The sequence below is a fragment of the Callospermophilus lateralis genome, unplaced genomic scaffold (genome assembly GCF_048772815.1).
Source record: "Callospermophilus lateralis isolate mCalLat2 unplaced genomic scaffold, mCalLat2.hap1 Scaffold_112, whole genome shotgun sequence".
In the NCBI taxonomy this organism is placed as follows: Eukaryota; Metazoa; Chordata; class Mammalia; order Rodentia; family Sciuridae; genus Callospermophilus; species Callospermophilus lateralis.
In genome coordinates, this window is record NW_027511460.1 from 172,140 (window position 1) to 193,341 (window position 21,202).

The 21,202-nt window shown below is 40.8% G+C and overlaps 1 protein-coding gene and 1 pseudogene across 1 annotated transcript in view; one reads left to right on the forward strand and one right to left on the reverse strand.

Annotated features, from left to right (window-relative positions):
* Positions 1 to 8,674, forward strand: part of LOC143388796 (asparaginyl-tRNA synthetase-like) — a 69,358-nt gene extending 60,684 nt beyond the window's left edge. The window contains exon 6 of the mRNA XM_076842318.1: positions 8,471 to 8,674. Within this exon, the coding sequence (XP_076698433.1) occupies positions 8,471 to 8,674 (204 nt within the window). The remainder of the gene's footprint in view (positions 1 to 8,470) is intronic.
* A 107-nt stretch (positions 8,675 to 8,781) lies between these two features.
* On the reverse strand, positions 8,782 to 12,076 carry LOC143388788 (myosin phosphatase Rho-interacting protein-like; annotated as a pseudogene).
* Between the last annotated feature and the right edge of the window lie 9,126 nt (positions 12,077 to 21,202).

A 21,202-nucleotide genomic window follows, 5' to 3' on the forward strand; every position in this document is an offset into this window, starting at 1 on the left:
AATTATCTGGCTGAACAGTTTCCATAATAAAACCTGGTAGACATAGGAAGCAGTAACCTTTCCACTTTTTTTCCTCTCCATTTGATAGCCTGCAGATTTCAAGGAGTGAAAACCACTCTTACTTATCCCATTAACACATAGGTGTTGAGAGGGCATGGAAACCCCTGGAAAGATAAATGGCCTCATTTTCTTTGGATCAGGCTTTGGAGACAACTTCCAAAGATCTGAAAAAGTGCTGAAAACTCTCAGTTGCTTATTTGATCCATAAATTTAAAAAGTGCTATGGGAAACATAACATTCCTCAGAAAAGCATCATTAACTCTTTTTTTGATCAATGCACTCTACAGACATTGGTATATCTAGGTATTGCTAAAGGACAGACTAGGAATAGTCAAAGAAACAGATCCATCTGTTAAGATAGGAAGTAGATGAAATGCAATCACATACACTTGGGTCCTGGCCAAATCTAATTCACCCTGACAGACTGGGGCTCAGCTTTTAATCAAATAGCTGTCAAAGACACATTCATGTCCCTCTAACAGTCAAATAAAGAAGCCATCCAAAGAGGAATTTCAGAAAATCAAGTTTATTCTAAGTCTTCAAATCACATGTGTGCAATGTGTGCCTGCCCAATAATATATGCAAATTTTAATGACAAAATTAAAAATTCTAGTTTTTTTTCCTATGACACTATATTTTGCACTCATCAGATGACCTACCCAAGAGTTTTAACTAGCCACTTTCTGTCCATGTGAACCTCACTTTGCAAAAACTCTCTTAAGTCCTTTTTTTTAAAAAGCAAACAAACAACAACAACAACAAGTCAGAACAGAGCAGCCTTTCCCAATTTTCTCAACCTGACCTATAAGGAGTAATATCTAAACAAATAAATACACTTCCCTTTTCTATCCCTACTCTGTAGAATTCCATTTACCTCGCCAGTCAAGAAAGGCAGAATAATGAAAAGTTGTGTCCACTCATACCTCAATGGGCTTTGTTCACATCAGCCGTTAAATAATACTTTGACAGAACAATAGCACCTTCTCCAGTACTAAAAGCATTATGATTAATCTTATTAAACCAGATTCTGAACCATGGCCAGAATAACTAGACAGCTAATGATATAACTACTGTACCTACAAACTCATGCTACTGAAAAAATAAGGAGCAGAAAAGAATATTCATTTTTACGTGCCCAATACAAATTAATGACATTTTCCATAGAAACAAGATACCTGTTGCTACAAAATAAATAAATAGGTAGACTAGCCAGTGACCTAGGTAACTTTTCTCTTTTAAAAAAGAATCCAATACTCTTATGAAAGAAAAAGCACTTTACTAATTTACATACAATTAACAAACAAAAAAGAAATGTCATCATCCTACTTAAAAGTTAGTCCTACTGTAAGTTGGTGGATTTCTATATCCCCACACATTTAGAAGTAAAGTCATGATTTCCTCCTTCTTGCACAGTTCAGGAAGGATTTCGGGAGGAAGATCATCATTAAATATTTTGGAAACTTAAAGCTGAATTCTTTGGCCACATCTCTCTTTAGGTATTATAATAATAAATGAACAGACAATATGAGGAGCTACATATGGAACAACCATACTTATACAACACTTTGAACTGTTATTTTCAAGAACTGAAGAATGATTTATTTTTGCAAATTTCAGTATCGTTCAAGTCAGAGCCAATTATTTGCTTCAAGGTGATTTCACAAATAACTGATGTCAAAAGCTCTTTGATGCTTTCCTAGGCTACTCAAGAATATGAAACTTAAAAACAAAAACAAACAACAAAAAAAGAGACATATCCAGATAATCTGAAGATGAAGAAGAAAGCTTTTCTTACTGTTTATAAAATCATGTATCCTTATTATAACTAAAAGCACATAAATAGTGTCAACACTTCCAAGGGTTGTTACTTCCTCTTTCATATGCCAAAATAGTATTTTCAAAAAGGCTGGTTAACAAATGGTATTCCCTTCACTTTTGGAATGATCAGCCAAGAATTTACATACCATACTTCTGGAGAAAATCATTTTTGACAGAAGGAATTGTCATGGCAAGAGCATACAAATACAGGGCCACATGGTGTCCTTTCTTGAGATAAGAGGCAATAACCTGACACACTTAGGGCTTTATTCCATTTCTGAATGAAGAACTTGGTGCTACCCACGTCAACACCAGAAAGGAAAATACCCTGGCACTGTACTAATCACACACAGGGACCTCTGCTCTTACCTCCCCTGTTAAGCACTGTTCTGTGGATTAATTCTTCTTTGTTTTAGTTGAAGCCAAAAACTAACATCACAAAACAGTGTTTCCCTACATGGGACTCTCTGTAAACCACATTCTTTGACTGCATAAATTTTTTCTTAAGAATTAACCTGGCCCCTTTGTGAGATGCTGAATTAGGGCCAGGAACAGGGAGAAATTTCTGCACCACTTCTGCCAGGAAGTCAGTCAGAATCAAACTTAGGAAAAGGGGACTAATAAGGACAGAACCAAGAAAAGAGTCAGCTGACCAAGACCAAATGCTCACAGCAACAGTCACCAGGGTATTTTCCCATCACAAAAGCTTTGGCCTTTGTCCCTCAAGTCTGAAATAATAAATTTTGTACTGAAAACTAGTGGGCTGATGCACCTAAGCAACAACTATTGTTATCAGGAGACGGCAAAGGAATATTCACGCTCTTGAGGAAGTAGAGTAAGCACACCTTTCTGCCATGAAGAGAAGGAAGGAAAAGAGCATGAAAGAAAGAATAACCTTATTCTAAAGCAAATATGTTATTTACTACAATGAAAGTTCAAAGGAGAAAAGTACCCAGGCCCACAAGGGATGCATTTGAGGACAGAAAGAGGTGGCAAGACTTGGCCAAGGGTCTCCAGCAGAACAGGACAAAGCTGCTCTGGAAACCCAATTTGCCATTTTCTAAATTGTGGGTTCTCTTCACCATGCCCTCCTCTTTCCAAGCAGGACTTAGGGTAAATCAAGCTGAATGAGGTTAACACAGGAGAGAAATGCAAAAGGATTAAAAAAAAAAAGAGGGAACACGCCCACCCAGCAACTGGTCAGTGCAAAGCCACAGAAGGGGAGCATTCTTGCTTACTGTTGCAAGGGACAGAGTTCTTATCATCTTCCAAGGCCGACCTGCAGTGGCTCTCTGGCCTACTTACAGGCCTTGGAAACAGGCAAGACACAAGCTGCCAGGGAAGAAAAGAACAGAGCAGGACTTTTATTATCAAAGCTCAAAAGCTTGACAAGTTGGTCTTAGCCTCCATCTCAGCCTCTCTCTTAGAGCCTGTGTGCTGACCTATATGGAAAGATCTCAGAGCCCATGTTGCACATGTGTGTGCGCACGCACATTCATCCCCACCTCCACCTCCAAGCAGTGGGAATTTCATCTGGATTTTTTAAATGTCCCTTAACATAACCTTAAAATTGAAGTGCCTTTATAAAAGATTGAAAACATATGTATTTGAGGTAATAACACTGCCCGCAGTTGTTTTTTCATTTTTAAAGGAAAGACCTCATGCTATAATTTGTGTGAACAAAAAAAGAATCTTAGAAATCATCTAAGACCTATCATTTTATAAATGAAAACCAACTAGGGATCAGGGAGACAGGTGTTGTTTCTCTGAAATTAAAAGTAGTTAGTTCTTGGATGTTTTGTTCCAAAATCTTTTTGAGTGGAGAAACAAACTCTGACAGAAGGAAAACCTTAAGAGATTCAAACACGGGTTAACTCATGCTATCAGTGTGTTAGCTTCAGAGACTTGAAAGTCACACAACTTCCTTAAACAAAATCACAACCTGTTAAGATTAAGTGCATGGAGCAGATGATCTATAAGGTATTTTCTCCCCAGATGTAAAGTTGTATGATACTGTTCCAGAGCCAAACACTAAACAACAAGAGTAACAAGCAGTTTAACAGTAGTTGAGATGATTACTTTTAATGTACCCAAGATTTAAAAGTGTACACTGTTTTAAAAATAGATTTTCTTTGCTTTCCTCTACCACTAATTTGTATACTTATATATACAAAACTGGAAGGACGGTTTGACCTTAGCCTTAAAGGGTAACAGACAATGATCCCGACAGACAATTAGCTGTTAACAGTTAGATATATTTAGCATTATCAGTGTACTGAAAGTATTTGGAAAGTTCAGTCCTCAGTAGACAGAGCATGAATCATGTCCATGTCACCAGCAGACCACTTATCTAATCACTCCCACTATAAATGCAAGACTCTATGGCTCCAGAGCTGGTTTGTTTCATATTTCAGCTCCACAGTCACAGACAAATTCCCTGAGCCAAAATAAAACCTTTGACTTTCTGCATTCACCATCCCAAAATGGGTGAGTGGCGTCTCAGCCTGTGGAATTCCACATTGTGATCTTAATAAGCAGAAAGGGATTCTGACTGCTCCAGCTGAGATTGTACCAAATGGCTAGCCAAGAGGCTAGGATTCCAAATTCCTTTGAAGGAGGCATGAAGGTGATGGATTCAACAAAAGGCTGTGAATTTCACTTAAAACTTCAATCACGTTTTAAAAAATTAACAAGCTAGTTTTAAAAAAAAATGGTTTCTAGAAACCACATAATAGCATTCTTCTGGTCATCTATGAAAATCCAATAATTGTTAACTCCCAAGAAATAAAAATATGTAGCCTCTTATAAATACATTTTAATTGGTAACTCAAGCTTTATTTTAAAAGAAAAGGAAAAGCAAAAAAAATTTACTGAGGACCCCTGCCCACAAAGTAAATGATTTATAAACTCCAACATGCAGATCAAAGCCCATACTCAAAGCCCCTTATCTACACAGGCTGGCAAGCAAACAAGGCCCAGGGCCAGTGAAAGAGCATACACTAATTCTCTCAAGGAAGAAAGGCAATCACAACAAGAGATGAAATTTGTGGAACAAAAACGTAAAAAGGGTTTTTTTGTGTGTGTGTGTGTTTTTTTTTTTTTTTGCTAAAATTTAAGAAAGGTACAGTAGTGAGAAGCATACACAGAATATGATCATAGCAAATATTCTTTCAATCAAACTGAAATAGGTCTTCAATACTGAATGTGGGTGCTAAGGTGCAAAGAAACTCTGGGAAACAGAGCAAAGTTGCCCAGTGGCAATATTAGGTGAGCTGCATGTGTAATTTCAAATATTCAAGAAATCATACTAAAAAGGTAAAAGATGTATGTGAAACTGATTTTAATGGCATATTTTATTTAACTCAACATAACCAAGATAGTATCATTTCAAGGTAATCAAAATCTAAAAGGAAACAATTTATTTCATGGTACTTGGTATTCAAAATCTGGAATGATCCACATTGCAAATGATCCATAGTTACAAGTAGCTGCTGGATACCCTTTTGGACAGAACATTTAAACATCTATGTAGTTAATTATCCAGAATTCAGATGCATCAAAATACTGTGGTTAGAAAAGGAAATGGAAAAAAAAAGATGAAAAAAGAAAAAAGAGAAAAGAAAAGATATGTTCATCAAAGGTGATCAAAAATTCCCCAAGGCCTGAGAAGAGAAAGTTAAGTTGGATTACACATAAATGAAATAAAAATAATTTAGATTTAGACATCAAAACTTCAGAGCTGATGAGACTAACACAGTTCTACTGTAGGCATCTGTACAGAGTCCTTCTCTTTGAAAAACTGTATAAAATAAGCATGAATTTTAAAAAAAAAATAACATAAAATTACCTCTGGAAAAAATTACAGGGAAAATATAAGATCTCTGCTATATATTCCTTTAAGCTGTTAGTGACAACTCCTCCACAAAAGAATTAGTAATTTATATAAACTCCAAGAAAGCTGAGTGAAGATATACATTTTAACTTTTAAAAACACTGAGGAAGGGTTGTGGCTCAGTGGTAGAGCAGTGGTCTAGCACATGTGAGGCCCTGGGTTTGATTCTCAGCACCACATATAAATAAATAAATAAAAGTCCATTAACAACTAAAAATATTTTTAAAAATACTAAGGAATAATGACAGTATCTGGAAAAAGAGAAAGTAAGAAAACTACAAGACCAGTCATTTGTAAAGAAATTATTTGTCACAGTGTTCAGTAATGTCACCCTCTACATGTGAGATGTTAGGTGGGCAAAAGCACTGAGTCCCTAAACATTTTCAGTTTGTTCCAAGCCTGTATGCACATATGACAAATATTTTTCCATTGGTCCTCATATAATTGATACAGAAACATATTCAATAAGAACATGTTCAATTGGATATTTCATGTCTGGGTTACTAAAAGTTTAATTTTACATTATTCCCAAAATGACCTAATGGCTGAAGAACAATAAGATGGGCTTTAGATTGATTTACAATATGTTGTTCTTTAAATTCTATGCCATAGAGCTGTCAAAGATGGTTTTTCATAACGACTCACATATCAAGCTACACCACTGAGTCGACATTATCTGGATTTGGTGTCGGTAGAATACTTAGGTTATTATGCCATGAGAGATTTTAGGTATCCAGTCTACAAATTCTGAGTCTGTTATTAATATGTCATAATCTTAGGCACATTGTAATGCTTGGCTAGACCTGTTCATCTTCTTAAAAAAAAAACAATGTACCACACTTGATCTGAATTGTAGGTTGGTTTCAGAATGGAAAATAAATTTTAGAAAAATATCTTCTGATGAATAGTATCAAGGGTTAGCTCTGTAGACACCAAATGGTTCTCAACCATTTTCTTGTCTAATCCACCTATGGGATATGACAAATACCTAAGAGTGACAGGGACTCATAAGTGAGGTTTCAGAGACCTCCCAGGGGAAGAAGATCATAGCTGGTCTACTGAAATTCTCTGAGTCAAGAACCATGGGGAGGACTGGGGATTCAGCTCAACGGTACCTCAGTGATCTAAGTGATACCCTGGAAAGACCTAGAGTCACTCACAATGTTGGCTCCTCGGGAGGAAGTTATGGCTGAAGGATTTTATGGGAGACATTTCTGACAAAGATTCCCCTACCCACAAAGTGCCACAGCAATTATTACATGAGAAATGCCTGTGGGAAGGGGCCATGAGTCATATCTTTTTGATTTTTGCCTTGTTCATCAGACCCTTCAACGGGAAGAAGATGCTGGAATGTCCCCAGTATGAATCACCATGCTCCTCTGGACTGACCGTTTCAATGCCCCATCAGTGACTTGGAAGAAGAATCCAACTAGTCACCTTTTAAGGGATGCTCAGTACAGGCCAGGGCAGCTGTTGTCTCCTGGCTGGTGACAAAGTTCCCACTGATTCCTGGTATCTTTCTGAAAGAAATTCCTGATATGAGGGTCCCCAAGTGCACAATCCTGAGGATAAGCAAGGAGATGTCTGCAGACCTCAAGAGAACCACACCAGAACCACTACAACCGATTAATCACAGACCAGCTTTCACATGCACCCAGAATATTCCAGAGTCAGGAACTGATGCTAAAATTATCACCTCCATTTATACAAACATCCCAGATAAATTAGAATTTTTACAACTACTTCTTCTTTTTCTTTTTTTAACAGAACAAGGCAGGGAGCTGAACTCTGCTTTACCTTGTACTATCTGGTCTAGATCTGCCAACATGTATCAAGAAAACAAGTCAATAAATCTCATAAAATTTTAATAATGCATTTTTATTAGGTCAGCCTAACTTTGCCACGGTATCCTATCTATCATTTTTGGTGTTAAACATTGGTAATAATTATTTGTTTTTTAATGCAGTGGTTCTCAACAAGGGGTGATTTTGCCCTCTATGTAACATTTAGTAAATAATGGAGATATTTTTGGTTGTCAAAACTGGAGCACCTAATGGACAGAGGTCAGGGGTGTTGCTAAACACCCAAAATGCACAAGACAAGCCTCACATGTTAAATAATCACCTGTTTAAAATGTCAATAGTGCTGAAGTTGAGAAACACCAATTTATGCCTTAATTAGATATTTGTTTAAAATTTTCTTGTTTGTAATATTCACCTGGCTTGACATGGCTAGGCTAAAAACGACAATTTGTTAGCAGGGAGACCACTAAGTAATAAGGACAGGGCTGAAAAATAAAAAAAAAAAATTTGGACTGGATAACTTAGAAACCAGAGTACATATTAATAGTAAGAATAATAACAGATGCCATATTTCAATAGTGTTTTAAATTTTTCTGAATGCCTTAGCACAATTTATGATCAAACTTTATTATTTTTTGTGCAAGATTTAATAAAAAACAAACAAAAATAGGAATGGTTGCTTCCAACATTTTCCAGGTTGTGAAAGGTTTGCCAGGGTCATCTGGGGCGTGGTTCTAAGCTGCATTGGTGGAACAAATACCAAATGCTGTCCTCCTCCCAGGCCAAAAGGCAGCGCATGCAGGCTGCACAGCCCGCAGGGCCTCTTCCTCCAGCAACCAGGCAGGGGAGGCACCTCTGTAAAACCCGACCATCCAGGTGGCTCCTCTCTGCCCAACAGGACCTGCCCGCCTGGTGGTGCCCGGCTAGTGGGCAGCAGAGCTGGGACAGCAGCCAAGTCCCCATCCTGCACTCTGAGACAGGGCTAGCTTATCAACAGGCCGCTGAGCCTTATACTGACAGTGAGTGCGGTGGGGCTGTGGTGGGCATTCTGCTCCGACGCCATGGGACAGCCCTCCCCGCCCCACTGCTCGAGCTTCACTAATTTCAGATACCATGGAAAAAAAGCTGTGACGGGGACAAGAAACCAGAGTCAGCACGGCAGGGAGTGTGTGGACAACCCAGACACCAGTCTCTCATGCATCCATACCCACAGTTAATGATGACAATGACAACAAACAAAAGTACGGACAAGAAGCTGCTTGGGTCGTGCCGCCGCCAGCTGGGAAGGGTGTGTCAAGTTGCGTGGGACGCAGCTAGTCTTTCTTCAAGTCCCTGGATTCAAAGAGCTTCAGCCGCTCCTGCACTGTCAGGCCTTCCTTCAGACTACGACAGGGGACCTGGAAGCGGGCGCGAGTCAGTTATCCCATGAGACCTGCTCAATTACAGACTTGGACCTAATGCTTCTGAGCTGCCGGGTGACACAGGATCTGTCTTTCTTCAGGAAGTCAGGGTTGCTTTTAGATTTCATTATGTCATATCCTGCCACAGCAGGGCTCTCGGGGGACTTTTCACCCAGGGCTTCTGTAGCTGCTTTCAGCTGCTCTTTCAACTTGCTGATGTCGCAGTCTGCCTTGGCCTTTGCGATGCTGAGCTGTGTAGATATCTTTGTATGTCACTGGCATACTTCTTGTCCCGCAGGGCTGTCTGGAGCTCATCCTTGAGAGAGCTGATCTCCTGTTTCAGGTACTGTATTTCTGATTCCTTTACCCACAACAAGACCTCTAGCTCATAGGCATCCTTGCCCTACGTGAGGGGCGACCCTGAGGCCTCTCCACCACCGTCCCTGGTCAGTAGTGTCCGTAACCGTGTGATTTCTGCAGCCAGGCGGTTATTCAGTTCCTGGTTGTGGGCATTGAGCTCCTGGTTCTCACGCTGGCACTGCCGCAGGGCCTGCCACTCGGCCTCCAGGGCCTGGGCCAGGTGGGCATTCTCCAGGCACTTCTGCGAGTACTGCTCTGAGAGGACCTCCAGCTCCCGCTGCACCGACTGCAGCTCCTCCAGGTACTGTCGCCTCAGGGCTTCGATGTCCGAGTTGATGCTGCTGATTTGAGACCGCTGGCTCTTTTCTAGCTCGCGTTCCATCTCCTCCCGGTGGGCATTCTTCATGGCTTCAATGGCTGAGATGGTGGCGGCGGTCTCCTCAGCCAGGAGGCGGTCTTTCTCTTCCCTCAGCTTCTCCAGCTCCCTCTGGTGCTGCCTCTGCAGATCTTCAATCTTCTTCTGGTGTGTTTCCTCCATTGCAGCAAAGCCCCGCTCACATGTGGCCTGGAGCACATAGCCCTCCGGGGCGCTCTGCTCACGGCCAAGGGCTACTCTCAGCTGATCCTGTAGGAGCCGGTTCTGCTCCAGAAGGTCCGAGGCCTCCTTCTGGCTCTGCTCCAGCTCCTTCTCCAGCAGGGATGTCAGCTCATGAGTGGAGAGTCGGTCACTTCTATCCTCGGAGGACAGGTGCAGGGGGGCAATGGGCACCTGCTTTTCCTCCCGGAGAGGAGTGGTCTCCACCTGATGCCACCGCTGCTCAATCTCCACATGGACATTCTGTGTCTTGAGGTCAGTGGCCACTGGCAACCCTGGGCTCCTATCAACCTCCATTCGCAGAATCATGTCCTCAGCACCTGGTCCATCTGCAGTGTCCAGCATCCCAAATCGCTTGCGGCATTCTTCCCGCCGCCGTACACTTTCCCGCTCCAGCTCCCCTGGCTCTACCTCAAGGTGCCCCGGTTCATGGGCATCAGCAGGCCCCACAGTGCTGGCCCTTTCCTGAGCCAGGGCCTGCTGGATGGGGCGGAACTCAGCCCATTCAAAGGTCTTGGAGCGGCCCTCCCGCCTTCGTTCACGTGCACGGCTCCTCTTCTGCTCAGGATCTGGCTCCCCTGGTTCTGTCTCAAGCTTCTCACTTGGCCTTGAACAGGTCTCAAAAGATGTGCTGCTCTTGTTCTTTTCCTCAGGCAATGAGCTGGTCACATCTGGGGCAGTGGTTGGGTGAACGTGCTTCATGATGGTCTGTATCCAGTTCCTCCGGATTCCAGAAGTCATGGCAGACAGTGTGAACTCGCCCTCCTTTGTGTGTATCTGGAAGCCATAGTTCCTCTGGACTGGATATTCTGTGACGTCATAACATGTGGACAAGTCAATTTCCCCATCCAAGTCAGCTGCCTCCTCAGCTACGGAATCCCTATAGTACCTCAGGCTCTGATCTGCCAGGACAAACCAGTGTTTCTTCCACTGGCTGTCCTCGTACTGCTTGGTCAGCCAGCCTTTCTTGAAATTCAGCAGGTCAGGCGTCATGGAGGACTCCGTGGACCTCCTTTCCAGTGACTTGGCTCTTCCGTGTGGAGACGGGGGAAGCTGAGGTGTCCGATAGAGGCGCTGTGGGGATTTCACTGGTGAAGTCCCGCTTCCTGGGGAATGCCCTCTTCTCGCTGCGGCCCTGGCGAGTGTCGCTTGATGGGGAGGGCACTGCCGAGGCATTGGTCTCCATGTGCTCTGCCTTCTCAATGTCTAAGGCCTCAAATTTCTCAATTACCTGGGATCTCCTGTTGGGGGTGCTGGGGCTGGGGGGCGAGAGTGGCGGGGGCAGCTGCTGCTCCTCAGCCTTCAGGTCCTGCTTGGTCTTCTCCAGGGAGAAGTAGCCACTCTCCACCCACACTTTGCGGCCACAGTCCATGCGATCACTACTCATGCTGCTCTCCTCTTCTTTGCCTTCCAGCCCTGGTTCCCGCAAAGAGCTGGCAGCAGGAGGCTGGCTCTGGCTAGGACTCTGAGTTGGGCTCAGGCTGCTCCCATCGGGCTGGTCCTTGGCCCTCATTTCTTCCTGCCAGAGTGTGGATTTGGTGGTGGGGACTTTTTCTGCACTGAGAATGCTGCTGCTGCTGCTGCTGCTGCTGCTGCTGCTGCTGCTGGTGACAGCCACCTTGGCAGGTCCAGGCTCCTGCGGGGTGGGTGGCTCTACTTTCCTTTTCTTCTTCTGTTTCTGCTTGTTGGTCCTGGGATAAACCATTAGCATTTCTAGCCACCCGTTGATGATTTCCTTGGTTTCTGCCCTGATGAAATGCTCCTTTTCAGGTGTCAGGATGCACAGGGAGAACTTCTGGCCAGTATGGCCCTCCCCATCCACCACATCTGTGCACTGGTTCATGTTGATAGTGCCCTGTGGGAGGGTTGTGGGCATCTCATCCAGGGCGTAACGCAGGAGGCCATGCTCATAGAGGATGAAGAACCGCCGCTGCCATTTCCGAGACGGATGCATTGGGTTGTCAAAATCTGTTCCATCTGGAGCCAGGAGCAGCCAGCCACCATAAATGGGTTTTGCCTGCGTCAGGTCTTCGTCATTGAGCAGATGCGACTCTCGGGGCTTGAAGCAATTCTGACACTTGCTCTTGTTGAAGATGTTGGCCTGGAATTTCCTGCACGGATTCTCCTTGGCCGCCGACATGGTAGTCGCAGCGGCGGCGGCGGCGCCGCAGGCCCGGCCCGCGCGCTCCCGGCGGGGTCGGGGCTCAGCGCAGCCGCCGCCGCATCCCCGGCCAGCCGCCGCCGCAGGCCCGGCCCTGCCTCTCCCGTGGCCCGGCTCGCCACACGCCGAGGCTGCCGCGCTGCCGCCGCCGCCGCTGCCGACGGGCCTCACAGCGCGCGCGCCGCCCCGCGCCCGCCCGCACTGCCTCCGCCCGGCCGCCTCGGGCCCATGGACGCAGCCCCCTGACTCCCGCCGCCGCGGCCGCCTCTCAGGCGCCCGTCACCCCCGGCCCCCGCTTGTCACCTCCGCTGCCGCTGCTTTGGGCGCCCGCGGCCGCTGCAAACGGGAGCCAAACTTTATTATTTTGAATGCTCTTTTATGAACCACTTTGGGTCAAGCTACGTGGATTATAGCTAAGCACAGAGCAGCGCTCCTCAAGGAAATAACTCTTTCAGTAGGAAGTCAGTTATGTATCACTGTAAAATTTTTAAGTGGAGATTGAATATCCATGTACGTGTCTATTTTTGAAACAGCTCCCAGAAGGCCAGAGTAAACCAGAGGATACCAGAGGTCATTGACACTCAAGGTTTTTATATAAAACCAATCAATAACTGCCATTTCCTTGTTTGTCTTTGATCCTGAGCACAGAATCAGTGTGACACAATGATGTTTGAACATTCCAGGTCTTAATGCAGGCACTTTTGACTTGGTGAACTGAACCAGGATTTCTAAAGGCAGCTAGGTTACCTGAAGGAATTAACACTGGTATACTCCAAAGTAACAGCTGCTTGTTTTATGTAATAAGTACCTGTCTTAGGAATGAAGGGAGAAGAATCAGTATTTCATCTTTTTAAAAACGAGATTACTCAAATTTTGTAGGCAGGGTAGGGTTCATTAAGCAGCCTCATCTCCCACAAATCTGCCTGCAATCTGGTTTGCACTCTCCCTCCCTCACAAATCACAACATTTTGAAGGTTGAGAAGAGGCTTGCTTATCATACTCATTTTTTTATCCTGATATTTCATATTCCCTTTGAATTAAAATTGATTACAACTTCCAAAATGGCAAGCAATGGCACACAAAGAGCAATCCATTCACCTACTGGTAAAAACCAAATTACTCTAATTTGGATTACTGGAGACTAGAAACACCAACCTCAAATTAAGTAAACTAATCCATGTGAGCAGGCATGTGATCCAAGGAGAATATGGCTAAGTGAAAAAATATAGGGCTGTGATAAATGTTCACAATCAGCAGGACACAGCCGTCCCTCCTAGGCTGGCCACCTGGCCCTGCACTGGTTGAGGATATTCAACTAGTGGGGCTGCCCACAGTGAGATCACAAGGAAAGCTTTGCATGTGAGCTAGTTCTGAAATTTTTTTAAAAAAAATTCTCCTAGTATATGGTAAAAAGAGCTGCTGAAAATCACTAAGTCACAAAACGTATTCATGAAGAGGCTAAACTATGGAGAAAGTAACACAGGATCAAGGTCATCTGAATTACACAGATGTGTGTATAAACTCTGCATTGAGAACATGGATTTTTTAAAATACCAAGCATTTGTTTTATTTCATGAAAGTGACCAGTAAGTAAATGAGCACCAACAGACCTAAGAGGAATCTTAGTTATCATGTAGAGCAAGTCCTACATTTTACAGATCAGGCAAGAGAGACCCAGAGATGCTACGTGCCATGGTAAGTTTACACTAAAAAAAGTAGCTGAGTTCATAAACCCCAAGTTTCCTGACTCCTATCCTATTATTCTTCCTAGTACATTAGGTTACCATCGTCCAGTATGCACACTCCTGGAGGGAAAAAAGTTAAGAGCTTTCATCTCTCAGAATCAAAGAGCTATCTATTAAAAATAAAAGCAAAAAACAATGATATGAAATATCCATCTATATCTAAATATTCTCTACCTTCCAGCCCAGTTGACAATAAATATACTTTCTGGTTCAGTTTTTCTCTGGAGTTCCCCACAGTATATTATTCAAACCATACCATAAAATGGAATCTTTCCAAAGGTGTCTGTATGGTAGTTAATATCACATATATCTAGGTTCAAGGACAGAGAGTAGTCTGAGATCAAAATGAGAGTAATAATGCAAAAGGAAAAACAGAATTAGAAACAAATGTTGATTCTGCCCCAAATGTATGGTGCAGACACAGGCAAAGTGCTCCACCTTCTATTATGGATGTCTTTTAGTGACATCAATATTGATCTTCATTGTTCTAATGTAATTGAATAATCAAAGAAAATAATCAACTGATTTCAAAAGAAAACTGTTAAAGAAAGACAAATTCTGAAATTCTCATTGAAGAGTGACAAAAAACAAGCAAGATCAAACTAGGTGAACCAAGGGCTTTTTGTTGCTGTGGTTTTACAACACATTTAAGGTTTAATTAGTGTTTGCTTCCCCTATCCCTAGTTTAGTGTGTGTGCGCACACACGTGTGTGTGTGTGTGTGTATGTGTGTGTGTGTTCCCTTTAGGATGAGTAGCAAGGAGCTTAGCCAGAATACCTTAATGATTACTGATGCATTCCATTAGTTTTGTACAAAAACCAGGCATTTATTTCTTAAGATAATAATCTAAAAATCCGTATGTTATAGTCTGATTAAATGGGAAAATTTTAATTCTGAATTGTTTAATGAAAAAGAACATACATATAATTACTAGCTATTTTTATTTTTTACTATTTAAAAAAACTTTCCAAATCCTGGGGGGGTGGGAAAAAAAAACAGTCACAAATCAAGTTGTTTCCCTTTACTTTCTGACATGTTCAATTGACCACAGTAGTGGTGAAGTCATAAACCACTAGCGAATTCTAAACTAAAGAAATAAAATTCAGGAAACATAAAGAACTTGAATGTTCAAAAAAAAAAATTCCCCACAATAGCAACAAGTCCTAAGTTGGTTTTGTTCAGGTCTTATGGCACTAATCAGAATCTGAGTGAAGGAGTAGACAAGTCTTTTCATCAGTTTTCCCTGTGATTTTGACCAGGTACAGACACTGTCATCGAGGCCTGCTCTGCACAGGGATGTAGTACATACAACTATAAAAAGCCTTAATGCTACTGTCTGTGTTTTACTCCATGCAGAGCAGGACAGAGTTGAAATAATTAATGAATCAAGACAATATTCAAGAAACAATCAGAAACAGACCATCCTACCCTGCTAGAAAACAAATGGATCTTCATTAGCAGTCAAGTGCCTTGTACCACACATCAGATTCCTCAACTATTCAAGTTCAGAATCTGAAATCATTGGTTTTCCAAAATAAAGGAGATTTTGTACACATAATTTGTAAAGCATTCAATAATGCCACAATATCGAGTAACATTGAGTGCACATTCTACAAAACAATCAATAAAAATGTAAATATTGACAATGACATGTCTGCTATATATATGTACCAACCCTATTGTGCTCTAGGGCAAAAAGTATAACCCAATATTCATACTCACCTTATTCCATATAGTAAGAGTAATTCTGGCTGGCCATAAGGTCACTCAGAATAAAAAATGCATTTCCCTATCTCCATAATGCACAGCCAATGGAACAAAAGAACATGTGTTATGTGTAACTTTCAGGTTATGCTTTAAAAAGAAGGAACTCTCTTTGGTAGCTTGGACTGACTATGAACTTCCTTGTTGTCAATGATGGATTGTGCGAATGAGGGCAATGCTCTAGAAGGCAAACAAACAACAAAGAAACCTGGATCTCTGGGTGATTTTATGTAACAAATTCATTATCTGATCTTTGGAAGGCTGACCTCCTAATGGCTACATGTAAGAGGAATAAAACTTCCTTGTTGAACTTGGTTTTTCCATTTCTTGTTCCACACAGTCAAATCTAGATTCTACTTTAGTCACAAACCAACTGAACAATAACTACTTAAAAAAATTATTCCCATGTACTTTGGCCAGATCATGATCAGAATTATACACAAATAGATGTGAGCAAGAATCACACATGTGCAGCATAAATCTACATGTGTGCCTGGGTCCTGGTCATTTTCAGATGATGTGTCATGCCAATAACCCCAAGGTATTTCTTAAATCCTCTCTCTCCAGGGCATTCCCCTGGATTGGTTGTTTAAAATTTTGATGAGTTGAGAATTTGAAAAAGAAAAAGAAATTATAGAATATTCAATAATAGAAGTAGATAACACATGTACATATATATTCTATGTGTAAATATCTACATAGAAATAGAAGTATATATGTCACTTAGCTTTCTTCCAAAATTTTGCTGTAATAATATCATATATACAAAACAAATACATGCTTATCTATGACCCAAATCAATATTTCACCCACTGATACTTGGCTGAACAGCCTGTGTGTATTTAGGAAATATGACATGGTGACAATAAATGAAACATATGAGTAGTAATATAAAAGAGATAGACATACAAAAAAGGTACAGTTTATGCCTAAGTCAGAAGCTTATGGTACTTCACCAACTCTATCTATCTTACATTGTACACCTAAGACCAAAAGGACAGTTTTGCAGAAATACTCAGACAAAACACATAGGGGTCACCCTAGACAAAGATATAACCCTTGCTATTAAGTCACTGTTTTGCTATTGTTTTAATTTCCTTTGAAAGTGATTTCCTGATTTGAAAATTAAACTCTGGCAAAGGTTTCAGCGTTCTGAAGACAGAGCCCCACTGGCTACAGGTATAAGCTTTTACTTATGTAAACTGATTCTACCCACGGGAACTGTGATCGCTTAGCATTAACAGGCTTGCTCCAAGTCAAGAACAAATAGAGAAATCCATGGAAACCACAGCAAAACACTAATGTTATTCTGTAAAGTTTCACATAAGAACCCAGTACTTAGAATACACTTTACCCAACAACAAAGTGTATTCCGATCAACTAAAAACAACCACAAGAAATCCTTAGCCTTCTGGTTACCCAGGGGCAAAGGGTCAACAGAAAACACCTAAATAAACTAAATGGTCCAACTTATCATTACAAATGGCATGTGAAAACATGTGAATGTTTTCATAAAGAAACTCATATTTTTATCTTAACCACTTTCCTTCAACTGTTCACCAAGGGCCTTGAAGGCTGCCCTTCACCAGATGCAACCTTTTCATTATGTCTCATTTTCCTTGGCCTCATTGCAGTATTCTAATTCCTTGGTCATCCTTTAATTCTTCAAATTTTCCTTGTCCTTAGTTTGTGTTTACGGAATCCTCCCCTGAGCTTCCTCAGTTCCACATTTGTGTCCCACAATCCAGTCCTCAGCATTCTTTCCATGTCTCTATATTCTGGCTTCACTACACCATCTCTATTGCAATAGATTCTCAAACTTCTTCTCCATCTTTAGACCCAAGCCTAGTTGTTGTATGTCCCCCTTGCTTTTCTTTCCAACAATTTATGTTCATTATCCTCTTTCATTAATCCAACAGAAATCTACGGAGTGTTCACTGAGTCCTAGGGATCAGGGTTGCCAAGAAACATAAGGTCACTCTAGTCCCATAAAATAAAACCACACTCACATTAGTGTGATTTTTTTTTTAATCCTGATTTCAGGGATAGAATTCAGGGGTGCTTAAGCACTGAGCCACATCCCCAGCCCCCTGACCTTTTTTATATTTTATTTTGAGACAGGGTCTCTTTGAGTTGCTTAGGGCCTCAATAATTGCTGAAGCTCGCTTTCAATTCGCAATCCTCCTGCCTCAGCCTCCCAAGCCACTGAGATTACAGACATGCACCACCACAACTGGCACATTAGTAATATTTTAAATCAAAAGTTGACCTGGTGGCATGTAAGCAACTACCCCACATGAGCTGAGCACAAAGTCTGACTAGATCTTGTAAAAATCTCAAGCAGAGAAGTTAGCAGGGCAGAATGGAAAGGCCAGAGTATGAGAATTAAGAGACGGGAACCAGGATGTACAGAGAGAGTAGAAATGGCAAGAGCATATTATGGGGAGCAAGTAGTGAAGGTGCTGGAAAATGAACCCCAAATTTGCTTCTCACACTTTGCGCTTGATCTTGGTGCTTCTTTATGTCAGATAGTGGTACCAGAACTTCCAAATCACTTATACTTCAGCCTTAAAGATCTTACACCCCCTTTTCTTCCTGGGACCCACACTTAACAGATGTCAAGCAGAAAAATCCTAGTTTCATTTCATTTATGTTTTAAGGCTTAATTCTTATGCCATGTCTCCTGGAAACCCTTCCCAACCTCTACTTCCGAGGGACTCAGTCCCGGATTCAAGGATCTCCTAATACTGTGACTGCTTGTATTTGCATCAAATGTCTCCATTACTTGATGAAAAACACATGGGAAAAAATATTTCTGTTCACATTTGCACCTTAGTATCTGTACCCCACCCTAGATGCTCAAAGGGTGCCATCATCTTTTCTCGAGGAAGAGTTTGGTTTTTTGTTTGTTTGTGTACTTGTTTGCTGTGGTACTCATCACTGCACCAGCTCTTGATGTGGAGAATATTACAACCATCTCATTTTACCTATTAGCAAAGTCAACATAAACTAAGCTAAGCTGCATTTTTTATTTATTTTATTAATTATTGGACTCTATGGTAGGAAAGAGGGGTTTGGTAATCTGCAAAATTCCTTCCAAGTCTAGAACTCTACCAGCTTTCAATCATATTAAAAGATGATTGAAGAAAAATTAGGGCTGAGATTTATAATTATACAACGGATAAATAAGTTGTCTTAGATTGATAACCTTATAAGTTGATTTCTCCAAACTTTCATAAACACAACACATATGGCGGACTAGAATGTATTTCATTTTTAATACTTAAGAGTATAAACATTTAATACCTTTTAATTTATTCCCTCACAGCACTTACTAAAATAAAAACTAGAGAATAGAAATTCTCCAATGGGCATCATAGGAATTAATTAAAGGTTTTATATCAAACCAAATAATAACTAGAACAGTGATAATCAAGATAGATTATTTTTTGCCAATAAAGAAAAAAATCCTCAGGATGTCTTCAAGTCATAATGAAAATTTGTAAAACATGCATTCAAATACAGTGGCCAAGAAGTAACACATTGTTTTAACACTTTATGTAAGGGATCAATTTTCAGGCTTCAGTTAGGCCTATCTTGATGGAAGTGTTAGAAAACTGATATATCAAATATTCTAAATTACTACACCAAACGTATGAATACTTTTAAAGCCAAGAACTATTTAAAAGTCCAAGAACAAACCCTGATCAAAACACAAACTAATGTGCCTTTCAGAAGGAAAGGACAAGGTATCGCAATTTGTTTTATTCATGCTGTATTACAAATGCATCTATGTTAAAATTATAGTTGACACATTACCTCTCAGATGTTATGGGCATCACAGGAATTAATTAAAGGTTTTATATCAAAAAACCTTTATATGATTATCAATACCCTTTTTTTTCATAAGCATGGTGCTAACTTGTGGGCATATTTTTATAAAAGGAAGAATTTTATTCAAAACCATTTAGTGGCATTCATCTTAAGGGATTAAGTCATAGATATTAACTGAAGTAGTATTTTGCTAACACTCATTTTTTCTTTCTTGAATTAAAATTATTTTGGTTCACTGGTTCTTCATTATTATAAAGGAAATATCTTTGGATGAACTCAAGAGTGAGCTTGTTTGGAGGGGGCCCATATGTGTTATGCTCTCCAGGGTAATAAGAAAAAAACCTCAAACATAATTTTGATTTTGCTTTAGAACAGAAAAACAGACACCTTCCTACCCCAGCAGTGATGCTTAGAAGGGAATTGGAGCACAGACTTCATTACGCTGTATCCATCTCAATAAATAAAGGGTTCTGAATGTATTGATCAGCTCAGACTAAACCCCTAACTGTTTGCAAGACCATGCATGATGTGGAGCTCAGTTCACTGAGAAAGGAAGAACAGAAAGCACTTTTGTTCCCAGGCAGCCACAGAGTCGCATTTTACACTAAGTAGTAGATTAACATGATTAAAATAATAGACAGCATTCAGTTAGAGAACAAGGGAGGGAGAGAAAACTCGTGTTAAATTCAAAGATTTCTCAGTTTTTAAAATGATGCAATATTCAGTTAAGGGTAAAATGACTTTAAAAAGATGAATATTTTCTTTGCACATTTCTAAGTAGAAGGGCAATGTTTTTCTCCATCAGTTGTTCCTTCAAATCCCAAAATATGTCTGTAGTGTTTTTTAAAAAATTTGTATGCAGTGCTCCTCTGTCTCTCGCCTCCATCCCCCATCACTCTCACTGTAACTGGAAGGATGCATGCAGGGAGGGACAAGTCCAAGATTAATGCTGAGGTTCACTTCGTACATCTGCTGATTTTCATTTTCATTTGGAAGGACATGATTTTCTTTAGTCAAACTCAATTCTCATTCAAAGTAAGCCTGAATAAGCTGTGAATTGATCTTATTACAATAAAATATTGCTGCCAAAATTTACAGTGGGTTTTTCATCTCGGAAAAATGGGAAACCACACCCCATATCCTGGTTTTCAGAACTCAGGCCAACCACATGCTTCCGAATTTCTTTAGTGTTCATCTTTACACTAAGAGTTTTGAATTTTAAACAAAAAGAAAGGCCTACTTGTCTTTCTAAACATCAACCAAGAGAACATTTCCCCAAAGGCTTTCCTCCTTGTTTTCAAATTCAAGGGGTTAATTACTCTGATCTACTATTACTATTCATGTTATTGCTCTAATATTCTGGTATTTAAAAGAGAAGAAGGCAATTTCATATTGAATCAATTCATTAATCTTTTTTGCTGTTTCTTAATTATTTTCAGTCAAAAAGATATAAAGGAATTGGTGCTAGTTCAGAGGAGGAGAACTTCAGTCTGGAAACCAAATTCAAACTTGAACACAGTCCAAGTACTAGTGTGGCCACTAAATAGTTGAACAGCGTAGCACCTTCGGCAAATTGCTCTATCCCCAGTTTCAGTAGTATGGAGCATATCCTGCTCACTCACTGGGTCAGCTATGAAATTTTAAGAGAATTATTTGAAAAAAAGAGCATTAGATTCAAATGAGTTATTCTTAATATCATCTGGGCTTTAGATTCTATCTTTACATCCATTTAATCAGAAAACACTACAGCTGTCACAAAGATATTAGAACT